Source organism: Protopterus annectens, chromosome 6.part0 (assembly GCF_019279795.1).
Source record: "Protopterus annectens isolate FY-2018-M chromosome 6.part0, PAN1.0, whole genome shotgun sequence".
In the NCBI taxonomy this organism is placed as follows: domain Eukaryota; kingdom Metazoa; phylum Chordata; order Ceratodontiformes; family Protopteridae; genus Protopterus; species Protopterus annectens.
In genome coordinates this window covers 1183076601-1183095497 of record NC_056737.1, presented here as the reverse complement: position 1 = coordinate 1183095497, position 18897 = coordinate 1183076601, and the positions used below count along the sequence as shown (strand labels likewise).

Sequence of the window (18897 nt, the reverse complement as noted above, 5' to 3'; positions counted from 1 at the left end):
GATACTTGCGTACTAGTCGCACATTGTGCCCAACTGCCTGACGCACTGCGGACACATTTTGTCGGATTGTAACAGCGGCTACTATTTTTCTAAGTTGTTCTGACCCAGTACAAAAACACTATTACTAATGGTGGACAATCAGGGATCAAACTGTGCTGTTTCCAAACCTTAGGAATTATCTAAGGCACGTCAACTGTATTCTTCGCTTGGAGCGCTGGTTATTATATGTTCATGGATTACTACTATACTGACTATCCTTCTGGGTTATTTTAAGCCTAGCCAATTATCGCAGGTGAGAATCAAACTAGGAACGTATCTGTAAGGTGACCACCTTAACCATTATGCTCACCTCCCACCTTAATGAGTGAGAACTACCTTTTAGGAAGGACATTTCTTACGAAATGGATCATCTTGCATCAAAATTGCCAAAATCTAATTTCACTCATTACCTACAGAAAGACTCGTCGTCATATTGGTGTGTTAAGAATTTATGTCATAGTAATGAGATTACAATATGCTACGTTTTCTGCAGGAAAGTTTGAAAATATTTTGTTTTGCTCCCCTTAACTTTGTGTAAATTAAATAGGCTATGGGGTTTGTAACTAACTCCAGTGATGTTTTTTTCTCTGACTACTGAAGTAGGACTGATTAATAAGCTATAGGTGAAGTGCTTCTCACCTCTTCGATGAAGTTGGCGAATTTGTTGTTGAGTCCCTTGATCTGATCCTTCTCCTGAGAGCGCACCTGGTGCAGCTGGGGGTCGACGTCCAGCTGCAGTGGAGACGAGGACAGTAGGTAGGTAGGGCTACTCGCCAGGATGGACGAGATGGAAGCACCGGTGGACCTGCCAATGCTGCCGGTCCCGGGTCGCAGCCCGCAGTACAAGCCAGGTGTTGACGAGGTCACGCTACTTGCCCGAGCCGCTTTAACCCTGCTGGGCCCCTGGGTATAAGACTGTGAGCTGTAGATCAACCGATTGCTTCTTCGGTCCGGGACTGTGGAGGTGGAAAAGTAATAGTTAGCCATGGCAGGATTCAAACCCGTACAAAACGAAAGGTGTGCAAATTAAAATGCAAAGGAAGACTAACTAGCGGGGCAGAATCAGCAGGGCATGGAATTAAAAAGGTAAAGGCAAAAGGACCGCCCATCTCAAATATAGAATAAGCTTACCTGTCCACTCCCATACCGTCAAATAACCAACCTATGGAGACCAATGTAGGTGCGATAGAACACCTGACACTGATTTCTGTGTGTGTGTGGGGGGGGGGGGGGGGTGCGCAGGGGGAAGTAACTTAACAGGTGTAAGTTGAGGATTTCACGGATAATGGGGCAGTGTTACTAAACCCATCATTACATGCACCTGTACAATGGGTGGAGCCGAACCTGTATATTTTTAAATTACTTCCTTCTGTTTCTGGTTACCATCAGAGTGCTTGTTTTGAGGGTATCAGGCATTCACCTGCACGCCTGACGAAATAGCTGCGGACCACTGGGCGACTTCATTTGGATGAGGGGTCCCTTGGATACAAGAGTTTTACTTAGGGGCAGTGTCGTTTTGCACAAATGTATGCCCCAAAGATATCGTTGTCTGGTTTCCATTGGTCCCTTGTAGATAAGTGTGAGGGTGTGGTTCTGGTGTTGCTCTCATTGGTGCAGGGATGTCTCAGTATACTCCATAATTAATGAGGTCCGATGTGTACCAATAAATGCTGCCGCAGTGATTATACTCTGCATCCCCGGTCACTGTGTTGAACGGACCTGTAAGAGCAGTAATTCCGCGCAAGACCCTACTCATGACCCACAGAATGCAGAACTTCTCAGTGCGCAGTGGTGGGGGTAGTGTATATTACCCCCAGCGCTCTGTGTCCATGTCCAGCGCCTCCAGCATGCATGGAGGGGCGGGTGGCAAGGGCAGTCGCATCTCTGTCTCACGTCTGGGGTCTTCTCCGGGGTCCCTACGACCCAACCTAGATCTTTCACGAGCCAGTACCGTCGCCATGGTGGCTGGTGGTGGTGCTGTCAACCAGCGGGAGGCCATGCAGGATCTCAACCAGCGGCTGGCTGACTACCTGAGCGAGGTCAGCAGACTAACGGAATCCAACAATGAGCTGGAAAAAAGGGTCCATGAAATCGTATCCAAAAGGGGCCCCATAGAACGGGACTGGAACGCTCTCCTAAAACCCCTGACCGACCTGAAAAAGCAGGTGAGTCTCAATAACTGAGCAGAATCAGGAGTGACAGGTGTCTGTCATGTATGTTAGAGGGTAGAACAGTGCAGAACCGTTGCTGTGCAACATCTCAGCTTTTCTTTTTTGGGAGATGCGGATACCTACTGGGGATCCCACTGTTTAAGATGGGTCGGGGCACGGGAGGTGTAAAGATTAATAAAGCAAATTAATAACATTTTTTAGACTTTATAAATGATGATGTGGGCGTTGGTGTGTTTTTTTTTCCTGCGCACTGATTGTGAAAATGCAACAAGTTTTACAAGGTGGGATTCTAAGAAATGTGCACAACCTTGTAATGACATTTTGTGGAACTAAATGGGATTTCAACAAATTGAGACCTCCATTGGAAAGCGATGGTAGCACTATCCAGGGTGGCTTGATTTCCAAACTTGTTTCTAAGAAAACTGTGAAACTAACTTCCCAAGAAGTGAAATGAGAAGACATAAAACTAAAGTGTAAGTAGTCTATGGAAACGGTTACCATTTAATTTGTGAGAATGGAGACGGTCCGGCTAAAGGCACGGAGGGGACCACCGGCATAGATGAAATCGGTGGCTGTTATTAATGACTACATACAATACTTCTCAACATTTTGTCTCAAGAATTATGGACAAAGCCAGTAATGGTGGAAGAATAAGATTCAAAGTTGGGGCATTTTTAACTAATACTCCGATTTACTTAAAATCTAATCGAACAACATGCTTTGCATTAACGTGCATTTTAAAAACAATAAGACGTTAGAAGTTATATGATGTCTGGCATTATTGACTAAATATCAAAAAGTTCCTAAGGAGAGGTAAAAACTGTGATGCAAAATCAGGGGAGTTCTGCAAAATGAGGGACAGCTGAGAGGTACACTATGTGATGACCGTATGATGTAGAAAGCAATTTTAAACCTTCTAGAATGTACGCAGACATTGTAATAGTCCATAGTTACCTGAGAAGTTGTCATGTAAACATTGTGCTGCTAAATAAACCCTGCAGGCTAACTTTGTGACTTCAACTGCAGTGGGCGAAAGGTCCGGACTAGAATCCGGTTAACAAATGGAACAACCAAACAGAGAGCAGCACTAAATCTTATCTGCAACCAAATGCATCCACAATTTATTTTTCTTTCTTCTTTTCATTCTCTCCTGCTTCCTTTATTGTTCTTTCTCTTTAGCATCCTTCTGTGTTTATGTCATAGATATATACATCCGTTTTTCCTGAATGCCTTGAATATCCTTTATAAAATGTGTTATTTTTGACTGAAAATCTCCATGCCTAAAACCATATAATAATAATAATAATGCACTGGTGTTCCAGACTTTGTTTAGTTTTAGTAGCTACACTTTCTGGTTTGTAGGTCCGAGATTCTTACCTCACATTTTAATAATCCAGGTCCCCAAGTCAAAGGGGGAGGAGAGGCTGAAAACTGTCTGGGTGATCAATGTTTTATGACCACGCTATGCAAACACCCATCGTATTGTTTCAAAGAAACCTTTACCAACGAGGACACATTTATTGTGCATATTATATGCAATACCAAGTGAAAGTGAGTCAGATCTCAGATGATGGACTTTACAAACCTTTAGGTAATCCAAGACCTTGTCCACACCAAAAGCAGTTTTTTAACACCTGGGCGGACAACGCTGCAGTCCATCCGATGTCTGAGGATCCATTGAAATCACGAAAACAAGTGGTAAGCATTGCATTGTTGGCTTAATAACACAGCTGTGTAGCTTTTTTTTGTAGATAACCCTTCTTAGGCTACAGATCTTGGATGCTGTTTGAGGGTCACATTTATGATTTCCATTTGTAAGAGGTGGAAGACAGAGGGGGCTGCAGCCCCACAAAGTTAACTGCAGTTGCTTTGCATTTCCCGCAGTTTCCTGCCCTGCACTGACAAAACTTTTGTCAGAGACATTTTTTATTGTGTTCGCTAATGTTGATTTTAAATTAACGATCAACCAAAAATGCATCGCGGACTGTTTAAGCTTAGGAAAAACTCACAGTTATGAGTGGGTCTAGAGAGAAATCTTCTATGGGGTGGGGGGTTCCTCTGTACTACCATATGTCCCAGCTGTCCAGATTTTTGTAGAATGTCCAGATTTGTGCCTCATATTTTTTATTTGAGCCACATAAAGTTTGTGTTTTTTTTAGCAAATCACTTAAGGATTGAAGTTACTAAATAATGACATACATTTGTGTTTCAGGCAGAAGTTAAGAGATATTCGTACCATGCAAATAGTTTTTCTTATTCTAGTTGACAGAGTCTGGTTGGGTAGACCATGCTTGAAGCCTGAATTAGTCAACTAATTAATTGCTTTATTTTACGTTTTGAATCTTTGCCTAGCCCATTTATGAAATATAAGCAAGAAAAGTGTGTTGTCAAACCTCAGATAATTGTACCATGCCTAACAGTGTGAATAAACACGATTGTATGCAATTATATGGTTATGCATTCCTAAGCCCGAAAAAGTAAGACCTGGTCAATGGATGACTTCCTGAGTTGTCACAGTCCATGAGCACAGCACTCAACTTCTTTGATGAAGAATTAGGCAACATATCAAATTAATGGAAGAACAGAAGTTCAAAATATAGAACAATTTTTAAAAATTATTCAAAATCACATACAAAGTTAAGTCAGCAACGTGTTTTGCATCCCCATGCATTTTTCGAACAGCAATTAAGTATGAAACCCAACATCTGGCATCTTTGACAGACCAGAAATCAAACAATTTTATTCACACTGTGAGGACAGGACAAAAACATGAGACAACATCAGTGACTGTCTGCAAAGTCAGGAGATGATTAAGAGGTATGTCCAGCATGATGAGGTACATGGTACCCCTGCTGGGTCACGGCTGGTGATGGCTTGTTTACCGTTACGCGACACGTTTCCATGGTGACTGGCAGGTTGCCAAAGAACACGAAGAACAAATTATTACAATGTTGCATTTGGTGCTTTTTGTTGCAGAATTAGTGCCTGTTCTTTCTGTGACAAAAGGGGCAGTTAAAAAATGGTGTCTGCATTTTATCTACTTATTATTTGGGAAGTCGTGTTTAGTGTAGCTGAAGGGTTGCAGAGGTGCACTACATAACAAGAAACTGCATTACAACGTTTGGAATTACACTTTCTTGAAATACTTTGCCCTCCTACACACATACAAACACAAAAAGAAAGAAAGAAAATTAATTCTAGCCTTTAACTTAATATACATACTCAAAGATAGCAGATTGGGGAAGGTTCCTTCTTTTTTCTCATTTCGGGTGTTTTTTTTTATTCTTTAATCTCATGTGTTGCATTTCGCTTAATTTAATGCCAGTCTAAAATAGATTAAACCCTTTGTACCAAGTGTAAGATGCCCTTGCAGGCCATTTTAAGCCTAGCCAGTTCCCCTGGAATGGTAAGAATCAAACCCTGTACCGTATGTCTGCTAAGTAAATCCCTTAACTATTATGCCAGTCACTAAAGGGCTAAATTATTCTAAAATGATGCAGCAAACTGCAAGGAATCTGAATTCAACAACTACTACGAATCCTCACTTGTTATAGGGTGTGAAACTTGCGTACATTGAAGAACTGGCGCTGCGGTAGCGTTGTCGCCTCACAGTATGACGTTGTCCTGTTCGATTCTCAGCTAAAGCATCTTATGTGTTGAGACATGCGTGAATGGGCGTACCTTTCGTTGAAGGTTATGTGTCAGAGCTGGCAACTCGGTATGTAAAAATGTACTGTCAACCATTAGCGGACCGGAGTTCCGCTGTGGCGACCCCTAACCGGGAAAAAGCCGAAAGATACAACAACTTTATGATACACTATAAAAAGGAAGAAATGGGCGTGTATGTCAAACGATAATACGGACGTGATAGAAGCACTGATAATAATAGCAGCAGTTTTTTTTTTTTTGGGGGGGGGGGGTCTGTGTCTGAAGACCTAAGAATTACTCTGCAGAGTGTTTTGAATATATTATTGCCTGGTGCACAACTCATTCGAGTGCATAGTATGCATACCCATGGAGAGGGTTTCTAAATATATGGTTTGGTAACTGTATGTAAGTCTGGGAAGGTTTCTGAACATAATTCCACACAGTACATGATACCTCACTGGGTATGAATGGATGGTCTGGTACCAATGAAGTAATTAAGCACAGAGAAGGTTTCTGAATGTAATACCATCTGTTTCATATTACCTGCTTGGATACAGTGGCGTAACTACGTTAGAAGCGCCCTGAGGCAAACTTTTCCTAGGGCCAAACATCCCCCCCGAACCACCACGAGATGACGAAGCCAAATAAATAACAACATATATATACGCGTTGACCTATGCTATGACAACAAAACAAAACAAATCTGAAGCGTGGATTATATTTCAAAAAAAAAAAAAAAAAAAAAAAAACAAAACAGTACACATTAGATGTTATGTGAATGAAGAATTCTACCACCATTCCAATTAATTCCATATGAAAAGATAAGAAATAAATGTAACTAATACAAACAATGCTGTTAGCTAACTACTATTCATTTGTTTCATCTACAAATAAAGTAACTGTTCTTCCTTGATATATAAATCATATATTTAGCCTAAAAAAACAAAAATAAAAGTAATGATGTACTTGGAATGGAATGCAAAATGAACTGATAACAGGTTCATACAAGGTTCATTCATAGTTACTACAGCATCAGGACATTCTCAGGGCATCCAGAGTATAGCATCAGCCCAGCAATCCATCTACATGCTATAGCATGCATGGGGGAGTATGCTACCCACAGCTGAAATAGCTTAGCAAGTATTCTGCCAAACAGATTTACCATACACAACACTACATTTACCATAAGTTTACCTAATCCAAGCTTCTTAAAAAATAGAGACATCAAATGAGGAGGGAAAAAAAATAAAAAAAAACATTTTTTAAGGAGAAAAAGCTCAAGCAAGAAACACACATTTTAAAGAGTATTGTATCTGTTTAAGAATAATAAATTAAAGATAGGAAAATTGAAACTTAAATATATATCATTATTTGAAAAAAATCAAAACTTGATTTGCCAGGAAAAAGCAAAATTTTCAAATACAACAACACAACAAAAAAACACAATTCCACACACACACACACACACACACACACACACACACACACACACACACACACACACACACACACACACACACACACACACACACACAACACACACACAGTTTGTTAATTGTTAAAAAACATGCCTTTAAATTGAAAAGTAACCTGTATGTACAAAAGCCGTTTATCATTCTCATATTAAAACAAAAGCACATGTTACTGTAAAAAAACAAACTGTTTTTGTTGTCTCCTACAACTTCTTCATGTAAAAAAAAAGCAAAACACTGCATGTAAAAAGTAAAGCGCAAAACTTTCTGCCACAAATTCAATGAAGCACAAAGCAAGTTAAGTGAAACAAAAAAATGTACAAAAAAAAAAATAAAAACAAGGCAGTTCTTTGTCTCTAAAGCAACATGAAAGCACTGCCCTGCCTGTAGTTAAAATTTTCACACTAAAGCACTTTCTAAAAAAGTTTCTACACACACTTTAAACGATGTTCTCCAATCCTTACATAAGCAAAAAGCATTCTCGTAATGAAACATAAGCACTGTTAAACACATGTTGTTTGCTAAAACAGTTTTCTCCTTAAATAAGTAAGGTTTCTTTTCTCCTTAGCAAAAGTAAAACAAAGTAAAAAGACAAAAGCAAACTCTAAAAATAAAGTAAAACAAAGCTTTCTTCTCTCAAAATGCAAAAAGTAATAGTACAATGGCAGCAGCCAAGCAAGCAGCATCAAAGCAAAAATAAAAAAAACCTGTTTTCTCCATGTAAACACTGCTGCTAGCTACAGCCAATACACATACATTGGCTTAGCTTCTCTCTGGACAATCAAAATAAAAGAAAAACAAAAAAAAGCTTAAATCTGTTAAAGATACACATACATTTTCTCCATATTTTTCATCAAACTACACAAGCACATTTTAAAAAGCTGAAACAAAAAAAAAAAAAAAAAAAAAAAGCACTTTCTCTAAGCATAACCACTTTAAACAGAAAAGTGTCTCATAACATACTGCTGAAGTGAAAGCAAAGTTCAAAAAAGAAGCTTGTTAAATAAAGCAAAACAAAGAAAAGCTTTCTCTGTGTCCAATAAAGTGCTTTAGCACAACCTCTTCTATGAATGTAACTGATGTTAAAAGTAAAAAAAAAACGTAAATGCCAAGTCTGTCTACAGCTCAAGATATCAAAACTGAAACAAAAAAAGTAATGTAACAAAGCAAAGCAGTAGGCAAAAAAAATAGCGCAAAGCTGCAGCCATTAAAGCAGCTAACTGACTTTAACATTTATGGAACATAGAGGAGATAAGAAAATATGGGAAAATTTGCAAAAGCACACACATACCGTTTGGTATAAAGCACACATTTATATTTATGCTGACTAGGAGAGGAGGTATAGAATTAAAAAAAAAGATTAAAAAAAAAAAAATAAAAAAAAAAAAAAAAAAAAAGAAATTGCCACTGGCCTGACAAATGGGAGCTATCCAAACCAAAAAGCCACTGCCAAAAAAAAAAAAAAACTGCTTGGATATGTACAGATGGTGTGGTATCTGGTGCCCATTCAAGTACACAGGCATGGATAAGGTTTCTGAATGTAATACCAAGTGGTACATGGTGCTTGTTTGGGTATGTATAGATGATTTTGAGTACATAAGCATGGAGAAAGTTTCTGAATGTAATATGGCATGGTATGTGGTATTTGCCTGGGCATGTAGACAGCCTGGTGTCTCATACCCATTTCTGGTTGCAAGCATGGAGAAGGTTTTTGAATGTAATACCATATTTTACATGGTATGTAGATGGTCTGGTATCTGCTGCCCATTGGTGCACATAAGCTTGCAGAAGGTTTCTGATTTTAATTTGGCATGGTACATGGTACTTGCTTGGGTATGTAGATGGCTTGGTATCTGGTACCCACTGAAGTACGTAAGTATGGGGAAGGTTTCTGAATGTAGTATGGCATGATACATGGTACTTGCTTGGGTATGTAGATCTGGAATGAGTTTTTGAATGTAATATAGCCTGCTGTGATACAGATGTAACTGGCAGGCCAATTCCACTTGGCAGGGCCCACTGCAGAATTCTTTTTTCTTATGACAGATTTTTGTTTGGTCTGTTTGTGACAGCTGTTCTACTGACCTGGCACCTTAAATTGCATTGTGGGTAACTGGAGGCAAGTTTTTTGGTAAAAGTGGACAGTCATCCATGTAGCTGACTTTTGGTAAGTCATTTAGCTCTGGAGATTAATATTCAATGATATTCACAGTGACTGTTGTAATGAACTGGCAGAGTGGATTTAGTATTTTTCATTATTGCGGTATTCCTATGAAGACATCGTTTGACAAGCAGAAATTAATAATCTAACAGTGAAATTAGACTGTTTTTAGTTGTTAATAGCTAACCTGATGAGTCATGTTGCTCTGTACCACATTTTTAGTTTCCGGCTAATGTATAAAGTTAAATAGAACACGGTAGGGTGTAACCAGATTCTAAGTTATTTGAACTGAGATTTATGCTCTGATTGTTTACCTAAAGAGTTGTTCACTGTTGAATAATATGGTTTAGGCTTGAAAGAGTTTACTGTCAATACAACAGTAGTTAACTAGTCCTGAAGGCTCAGAGAAACATGTTGTAGTTTTCACTTGGGCTGATATTAGGTTGGATGTATTTCTAAAACAGCTATATCATGTAAATTGAAGGTGACTGATAAAGCACTGATATCAGGCGGGAGGTTATAGTTACAAACAGTGAGATAACAAGGCCAGAGATTCAGCCAGATGGAAAAGTAGAAACAAGTGTCTCTTAACTGAACATGGTGTGGTAAATTCCATATTATATAAATACCTTTCAGACCCAATTTTAGAATGCACTATCACAATTTTGCACTTGGAAGCCTTTTAAAGTGCTATGACTATGGTCATTTGAGGTGGCCTTTGTCACAGTTCTTTGAAATACTGCCCATGACGTTTCTGAAAACCACTCCAAAAGCCACAATGGCCCCACATGACAAATTCTAGATGAGATAATTGTAAAGTTCAGAAAACATAAAACAGATTTTTCAATATTCATTCAATGCGAGCAGTCAATGATCAGGATCCAAGTCGGTAAAATGGTCAAAATTACGTTATCTAATGAAAGTTGATTTGACAAATTTGTCTCGGCTTTCTATTTAACTTCATCAGAGATTGCATCTGATGTAGTGACAAGATTAAACATTTTGACAAGATTACCTGATGACTATTTTGGTTTACCCTGTTTTTACCTAAACCTGTTTTACCTAATTGGCGACTTTTTTCATTTTTGGTCCTGAATTATATCGCCACGGATATTTTATTTGAATTGCTGAGTTTCCTGCCATTGTTTTGCTTTTGTTTTAAATTCTGTATTTATGACTGTGGATTAATGGTTGATCATATGTAAACCTTGTCTGTCTTTTTTTGCAAGATTCCAGGAGTAAATAAATTGGGGTGGGGGGATTTTCAGGTGCTTTGCAGTTTTCTATTTTGGATGGGATATATATTTTGATAGTTCCAAAGATTTGGTTTTTACGTTGCTTGTTCGGATAGATAGTTTGCTTATATAAATAGACAAATGAAAGTTTTTACAGAAGTCACCATATGTTTATCTGAACTAGACAACATAGCACCAGGTGGGCTGTGAGATAGGATTTTAACTTTTTGATGGTATATTTTGGGAAAAGGAAAGGCAGGTGGTGCAATGAATTATATTTTTGGTAGTGGAAGCAGTGTATAATTTGGAATATATAACATTTAAACATTGAATTAAATATTTTGATAGTATTTGTTTTAGAAGGTATTTATTGCTTATATGCTAAGAATTTTGACATGGTTTGTTTTGGGGCTGGTCAGCTGCTTGTTACTTCAAAACAAAACTTTGGAAATGCCTGAAAAGAAGCTACTCCCTCCTTTTCTTTGTTTGGCCTTTGTAAGTACTACGCTGCAGTCCTGCCTCTGGTTTATGCACTGGGTAAATTTGTACTGGATATTGTGGGCCTCTTGGGCCTGAAGCTTAAAGTTTGTTGTAACAAGAGCACACATTTCAGAAAAACTGTGAATCGAAGGAGGAGAGGCAATATCAGGCATATGGGCCTGGGGCTGCAGTTCCACCAGCCCCCTTGTTACTCTGGCCCTGCTAACAACAATGTTTATATCACTGTATTTTAAGACTAGCTTTCAGGCAGTTGTAATTAGCTCAGGGAATAGATAGAGAGGTGTTTGAAAGGTAACCATTGTTTGTTTCAGATAAGAAGTGGTGCAGTTTTGCATGAATAGGTAAATACAGTGGGACAGTTAGTAGAGTCGATATTTTCATAACATTCAATGCTACTGCTTGATTCCAACTCAAGTTGGAAAATGAATCATAGTGTTGTTATATCTGGTAAATATTTCCTTCTTTGTGTTAGATGAAAGTTTAACGTAAGGGAAAGAAGTTGGTGATGGAAGCTACTGAAATTGTTAAGATTTAGACCTGCTAGGAAGAAAAAGTATTTTTGTGTGTCCTTAGGTTTCTTAGTCATAGGAGGTGATTCAGTTTAGCTTTTGATGATTGTGAGGGGTTAGTAGCAGATACGAATTATTTAATGTGGCCACTAATGGCAATGTTTCAAATTAACCTGTTGAAGCCATGGACACTCAAGTCTTAACATACGTCAGAAAAGGAAGGCACGTGTGTATTTTGTGATACATAGCAAAACTGGCACCTGACATAAGATAAGCAACATGTTCTGTGAGACTCATACAAACTCATTTATTTTGCAGAAATGAGTATGCAAACTGTAAGTTCATAAAATTATTAAATTACCTTATAAGTCTTTCTGGGTAGGAACAGCCCCTACACCCAACTTCCTAAGTCTGAAATCATACTAGATTGGAAACAGAAGGTAATTCTTCAGGTAAGGACAGTACAGTTGTGTACTTAACATAAATGTAGATGTTCGAGCGTATTCACTGTTGCAGTCATTACTCTTGGGTTATTCTGCTGGCAGGCTACCCGCAGTCGGCCAGATTCCAAAGTCTAGGTGTGGCGTCGGTTGCTGTCGCCTCCTCCCTGACATCAGTGCACCAGGGGTATAAAAGATGCAGCCGATGCCATTTTCTTCAGTTATTCTTGCCCCAGATGTCAGGTGCCCCTAAATTGGAAGGCTGAAAGAATATGCCAATAAAAATACATGCACAAAAATAACATGTCCTTCATCTACAAGCAAATACACCAAAAAGGTTGTATAGGATAGAAAAGTGTAGATAAGCCCCAGCAAAGAAAAGGAGGAAGGCGGGTGGGTAACCTGGACTGCAACAGTGAATACACTCGAACATCTACATTTATGGTAGGTACACAACTGAACTATGTTCATCGTGTTTCACTGTTGCAGTCATTACTCTTGGGTTGAATCCCAAAGCTGAGGTAGGGTGGCTGGTCTAAATAGGATTTGGAGAGGCTATGAGGCCCTGCAGAACTGCAGTGGCAAAGCCTGCTCTGGACTTAGAATAGAGAGGTAAGTGGTAGTGCTTTGTGAAGGTGTGCACTGAACTCCAAGTTGCAGCCTCTAAGATATCTTTGGTTGGTACTCCTCTGAGGAAAGCTTCTGAAGTGGCTGCTGCTCTGGGGGAATGAGGCCTAATGCCCTTAGGCACTGATTTGCCATGTTGAAAATAGCAGAAACGGATGCAATGGCCTATCCATTTAGAAATAGTCTGTTTTGAGATAGCCTTTCCCTGTGAACCTGCAGCATATGACACTAAAAGTTGCTCAGTCTTTCTGAAAGCTTATGTTCTGTCCAAGTAGAATCTTAGCTCCCTGTGTATGTCCAAAGAATGCAGAATTTTCTCACCCTTGTTCTGTGGATTAGGATAAAAGGTTGGCAAGTGAATGGTTTGGTTGAGGGACACACTGGACACCACCTTAGGCATAAATGTAGGGTTCTTTCTCAGGGAAACCCTGTCTGGATGGAAAATGATGAAAGGTTCCACAGCCATGAGTGCTTGTAGCTCTGAGACTCATCTTGCAGAGGTTATTGCTAGGAGCAGAGCTGTTTTCCAGGATAAGAATTTTATATCTGCTGTTGATGCTGGCTCAAAAGGAGGCAGTGTGAGTTTTTCCAAAACATAATTGAGGTCCCAGGCCGGAATTGGTGCTCTCCTTGGAGGCCTAATGTTTTTGGCCCCTCTGAGGTACTGCCTTAGTAAAGGATGAGAAAAGATAGGTGGTTCCGTATTGTAATGGGCTGAAATGGCAGAGGCATGAATCTTAATAGATGAGAAAGAAAGGCCTTTGTTTAGCATCTCAGTTAGGTATTGTAAAATCTGAGGGATATTTGGTACACACGTGTCTATGCCTTGTTCCTGGCTCCAAGCAGAGAATCTCTTCCATTTATCTGCATAAGATTTTCTGGTACTGGGCATTCTGGCCTCCAAGATAACGTCCATAACAGCTTTTGTAAGTGGAGTGCTCTGAATGGCTACATTATCCGCCATGCTGCCAGATTTAAGGTCCTGAGTTGGCTGTGCAGGATCTGACTGTTTTGTTGGGTCAGCAATTGAGAAGTTTGAGGCAATATCTGTGCTGGACCTTGAGACAAGCTCTTCAGGAATGGGTACCAGTGCTGGCGTGGCCAGTCTGGTGCAATCAGTATCATGTTTGGCTTCTCTTGTCTGACCTTTAGGAGTACCCTGGGAAGGAGAGGCAATGGGGGAAAAGCATATACTGTTAGATTTTTCCAGCTGAAGGGTAGGGCGTCCACTTTCCATGCTTGCTTGTGATAAATCCTTGTGTAAAATCTCTGCAATTGGCAGTTGTGAGGGGAGGCAAATAGATCTATGTCTGGGCATCCCCATTTCCTTATTATCATGCTGAAGACTTGTGGATCCAGTTTCCATTCATGGGGATCCATGAGGTTTCTGCTTAGTTCGTCTGCCAGAGTATTTGTTTTTCCTGGCAGGAATTGTGCTTGCAGGTGAACTTGAGATGCCAATGCTGTGTCCCATAAGGTCATTGCTTGTCTGCAAAGGGGGTAGGAATGTGTACCTCCCGGCTTGTTTATGTACTACATAACCATAGTATTGTCTGTCTTTATCAGTAATTGTCCTGGATGAAGCAGGTCCTTGAAAGCTGTCAGGGCATTTTGTACAGCTAGCATCTCTTTTTGATTGATGTGAAGATGCATCTGGTTTGCAGGCTTTGTGCCTTGAAAACATTTTCCTGCCATATGGGCTCCCCAGGCATAATCTGATGCGTCCATTGTCAGTGTCTTGTCTGGCTGTGGGTAAACTGAATGGCAGGCCCTTGTTGTGGTGACAGGCTTCTGCCCACCATCGAAACTCCTGTTGCAGGCAGGGGATGAGTGCAATTACTGTCTCCAGGCTGTGGCAATGCTGAGTCCAAACACTTTTTAGATACCATTGTAATTTCCTCATATGCAGTCTGGCATATGGAATTAGTAGAATGCAGGATGCCATGAAACCCAAGCCCTGCAAGATTTTCCTTGCAGATAAGTGGGCTTTTGTTGCCAAATTCTTGAAGTAAGTAGCCAGTTGCTTTTGTTTGTCTGGTGTGAGATAAGCCATCTGGGCAGTTGTATTTTAGCTTGCACCCAGGAATATTATCTCTTGAGAGGGCACTAGTTTTGATTTCTTTTCGTTTACTGTGTACTCTAGGCCAATTAGTAATCTTTTTACAAATGCCAGATGCTTTAGAAGAATGTCTTTGTTCTCTGCTTGAATTAGGCAGTCGTCCAAGTAGGGATATATTTGAATTCCTTTTTGTCTGCAAAACGCAATTACTGGTGCCAGGCATTTTGTGAGGCCCCTGGGCACAGTAGATAAGCCAAAGGGCAGTGCAGAGAATTGGTAATGCATTGAGCCAGCTATGAATCTGAGGTATCTCCTGCAAGATTGTCTGATTGGGACATGCAGGTATGCCTCTTTTAGGTCCAAAGTTATCAGCCAAGCCTTCTTGCCCTGCATGGGCGGTAGCTGCTGCAGTCAACATCTTGAATTTTGGAACTTCGAGAAATGTATTTAGTATAGACAGGTCCAGTATTGGTCTCTGGGTTTTGTCCTTTCTGGGTACCAGGAAAAGTCTGGAGTAAAATCCTTGCCCCTGCTCTTGTTGCGGTACTTGCTGAATGGCCCTCATGTCCATGAGGGCTGTAATTTGTTTTTGTGCCTCTGCCCATTGATTGTGTGGCAAGTCTGGCATACCTTTTGACCTTGGTAGAGTGTGGAAATGGAACCTGTAACCTTGGGACACTATGTTCATGACCCATTTGTCTTGAGTAATACTTTGCCAATTTGAAGAAAAAAGTGCTAGTTTTCCCCCTAAGGGGGGCTGCCAAAAGAAAAGAGCTTGGATCTGGTAGAGGAAAGTCATTGGGACTGTTTCCTGTAAGGTTGTGATTTGTCTTCTCCGCTTTTGGAGGTAGGAGCACCCCATTGTTTAGGCCTGTATGAGCCTTGGGGATTACCTCTGCCTCTCGGATGCCTGTATCTGCCTCTTTGTGGTCTGTCTGACACTGGAAAAGACCAATTTTTAGAAGGCCAGTTTCTGCTAAATCTGGGTGGCTGTACCTGTAAGAAATCCTTGACTGTTTGCATGGATTTTGCTTTATCCTCCATTTTTTTCAATACTTCTTCTGCTTTAGTACCAAACAAAGTATCATGCTGTAATGGTGCATCTAATAATTTTGCTTTAACATGATCAGGCAGATTTTGTTCCTTTAACCAAGCATGCCTTCTAATAACAGAACCCATAACAGCGGCCCTGCAGGAGGCCTGCAGTGAATCATAACCACATTGCAAAGTATGCTTTCCCACTTGTTCAGCTGCTTGCAATAAATCCTGCAATTCCTTGTTTTCTGAACATTCAGCATTTGTCAACATTTTCTGTTTAAGCAGTGACATTAAATATTGCTGATATTTAAGCATATGAAACTAACAATTTAAAGCCCTTACAGCCAGGGTAGCAGAAGTGTAGACTTTTTTCCCCCATCTGTCTAGAGCCCTGGAATCCCTATCAGAGGGGGCAGGGTTTTTTGCAGTGGAAGCTTTAACCCCCTTGGGACCTTGTGATATAGTTTCTGGGTCAGCAGCGGGGTTTTTATACAGGAATTTATGAGAATCTGGGACCCTGTAGTATCTGTCTGGCTTAGCAGGTGCAGGGGGTAGAGAGTCTGGGGACAGGCCGGACTCTGAGAATACATCTATAATGTCTAGAACAGGTGGAATAGCAAGGGGTCTGTGCTGAGGAAGTAGCAGAAAGTATCTGAGTCTTTTCTTAGATTCAGAATAATCTTGGCTCTCCCAGTGGAAATGTTCCCTCATGGTATGTAGGGTTTCCCCAAAAGAATAATCCTCAGGAGGAGAGGCTGAAGGAATGGATTCTTCAGCATCAGAATCCTCACAGGGAAGCATGGAGTAATCTTATTCAGAAGAGGAATCAGAGGAAATAGAAACCTGATCAGAAGAATCATACTCTGTCTCTTGCCTAGGCCTCTTATCAGGAGGGGGGATGGGTACCTCTGATCAAAGTAATTAGGTCTTCGGCCATTTTGAGCATCTACTTTTTTAGGCATGGTAGTCTGAGTAGGAGAATGCTGTACTTGTTTCTTTGTCTTTAGAGCTGCTTTAGTCTTTGTCTTTGAAGCTGAGGATGGCTTAATATATAGTTGTGTAGGTCTGAAGACACCCTCAGAAGCCGATGCCTGCTCAGCGGCTCCGGATCCATCTTAGGGAATGATTTCCAAGTGTCCAATACCTTGAGTATCCAGAGGCCCAGTCAGCTCCATGTGGGAGTCGGAAGCAGCCTGTGGCTATGAGGTAGTGGGCACCAGGGGCTGCGAAAGCGCCCCACTGAGAACCGGCGACTGGCCTAGAAGAGGCTTCGTCGTCGGTTTTGGACCTCGGATGCCTATCCTTCTCCTTGTCCTTGCGTTTTTTGTAAACTGCGGTTGTCGGCTGATCCGATGGCATTATATAGTTAAATCTTTGGCCAAAGTAATGAAAAGCAAAATCAGACCGACGCTTGATAGTGCGTTAGTTAAATCTAGCACAAAACCGACAACTAGCAACGTTGTGATCAGGGCCAAGGCAAGGAATACAGTAAGAGTGAAAATCCTTATGAGGTATTTGCTTCCCGCAAGAAATACAGTTGTTAACTTTTTCTGACATCAGTCTGGAGCAAGAAAAAAAATTGGGGTACTTAGCTTTAATGAAGACTTTGGATCTGAAATTCTGATTTGAAAATCTCAGGAGTCAGCCGGCAGTTGCAAACTGCTTTTGCTTCGGGCACCACGCGGCAAGAAAGACTGAAGAAAATAGCATCAGCTGCTTCTTTTATACCCCCTGGTGCACTGATGTCAGGGAGGAGGCGACAGCAACCGACGCTGGACCTAGACTTTGGAATCTGGCCGACTGCGGGTAGCCTGCCAGCAGGATAACCCAAGAGTAATGACTGCAACAGTGAAATACGATGAACATCTTAACCATTATGACAACCCCACCTAGTATTCATACATGCATATGTCATATGCACATTCGTGTTTACTCACAGGATGCATACATACATGCATACACAGACTGCAGATCAGAAATATGATCAACAGAGCATCTATGCATATCCCATCAAAACGTGTCTCTCCCAAAAATGCTATTTCTGCCAAAAAGAAATCTAAACTATGGTTTTGTGTGAGGCAAACCTCCTTGCACACCTCCTCTAATCAACATAATCAACTCCCAGGTTACCTTGATTGAGGAGAAAGTAGTATTTCTCCTGAGCTGAGACAACCCCAAGGTTTAAATCTGTTTCACATTTACCATACACTGGTCAGCTGCTTCTGCTTTGATGGAAGTAATTATGGTTAACTGGCTACATGACAATTATGCAAATCATATATTCTTACTTACACAAAAGCACTGAAAAAACAAAAGACACTATCTCACACAACTGGCCTTTTTATCATCTTCATCTTCTTTGATGACAAGTATATGCCTTTTATGTTTTCTTTCTACATGCTTTACCTAGCTACACTCAGTTCTTTAATCCAGAAGGGTGCCCTTTGAAATTCAAGAACCAAATGCAATTGTGATTCTGAGGACAGTGAAAATAAGTAGAATGTGACTATGGGAGAATATAGCCTAAGTCTGATGTCGCAGTACCCCTACCTCAGAGGTAAGATATATGTAGGCATGTTGGCATTTAATCGAACTGTGGATATACTGAACTACAAATTATCAAGCTCAAAATAATGATCTTCAAGAGATCAAATTGATTGCAAAAAAAACCCCATCATTTTTGCAGGGGATCAAGCCCCCCTTTACCCCCTACATCTCCTGCTAAATATGACTACAACATTGCACTACAGCTGGAAAAGATGCAAATTTCCCAAGGCAAGGTGAACCGTCGATAACCCAATAACCCATATGTACATGCATGTATGTATGTATGTATATATATATATATATATATATATATATATATATATATATATATATATATGTGTGTGTGTGTGTGTGTGTGTGTATGTATATATATATATATATATATATATATATATATATATATATATATATATATATATAATATGTGTGTGTGTGTGTCTGTATACTCTC

The 18897-nt window shown here is 40.3% G+C and overlaps 2 protein-coding genes across 3 annotated transcripts in view; one reads left to right on the top strand and one right to left on the bottom strand.

The window, feature by feature from the left end:
- The window catches only part of LOC122804749 (keratin, type II cytoskeletal 8-like), a gene marked incomplete in the record, with an annotated part of 529113 nt that extends 527994 nt beyond the window's left edge, over nt 1-1119 (bottom strand). Inside the window, 1 exon segment of the mRNA XM_044074815.1 lies at nt 679-1119. Coding sequence (XP_043930750.1) covers nt 679-1026 — 348 coding nt within the window.
- Nucleotides 1120-1519: 400 nt separating this feature from the next.
- LOC122804748 (keratin, type I cytoskeletal 18-like) overlaps nt 1520-18897 on the top strand; it is a 94449-nt gene continuing 77071 nt past the window's right edge. The window contains exon 1 of one of the 2 annotated variants that reach the window (XM_044074814.1): nt 1520-2204. In XM_044074814.1, the coding sequence (XP_043930749.1) occupies nt 1794-2204 (411 nt within the window). In that variant the 5' untranslated portion in view covers nt 1520-1793. The remainder of the gene's footprint in view (nt 2205-18897) is intronic. The other variant, XM_044074813.1, reaches the window with a different exon arrangement.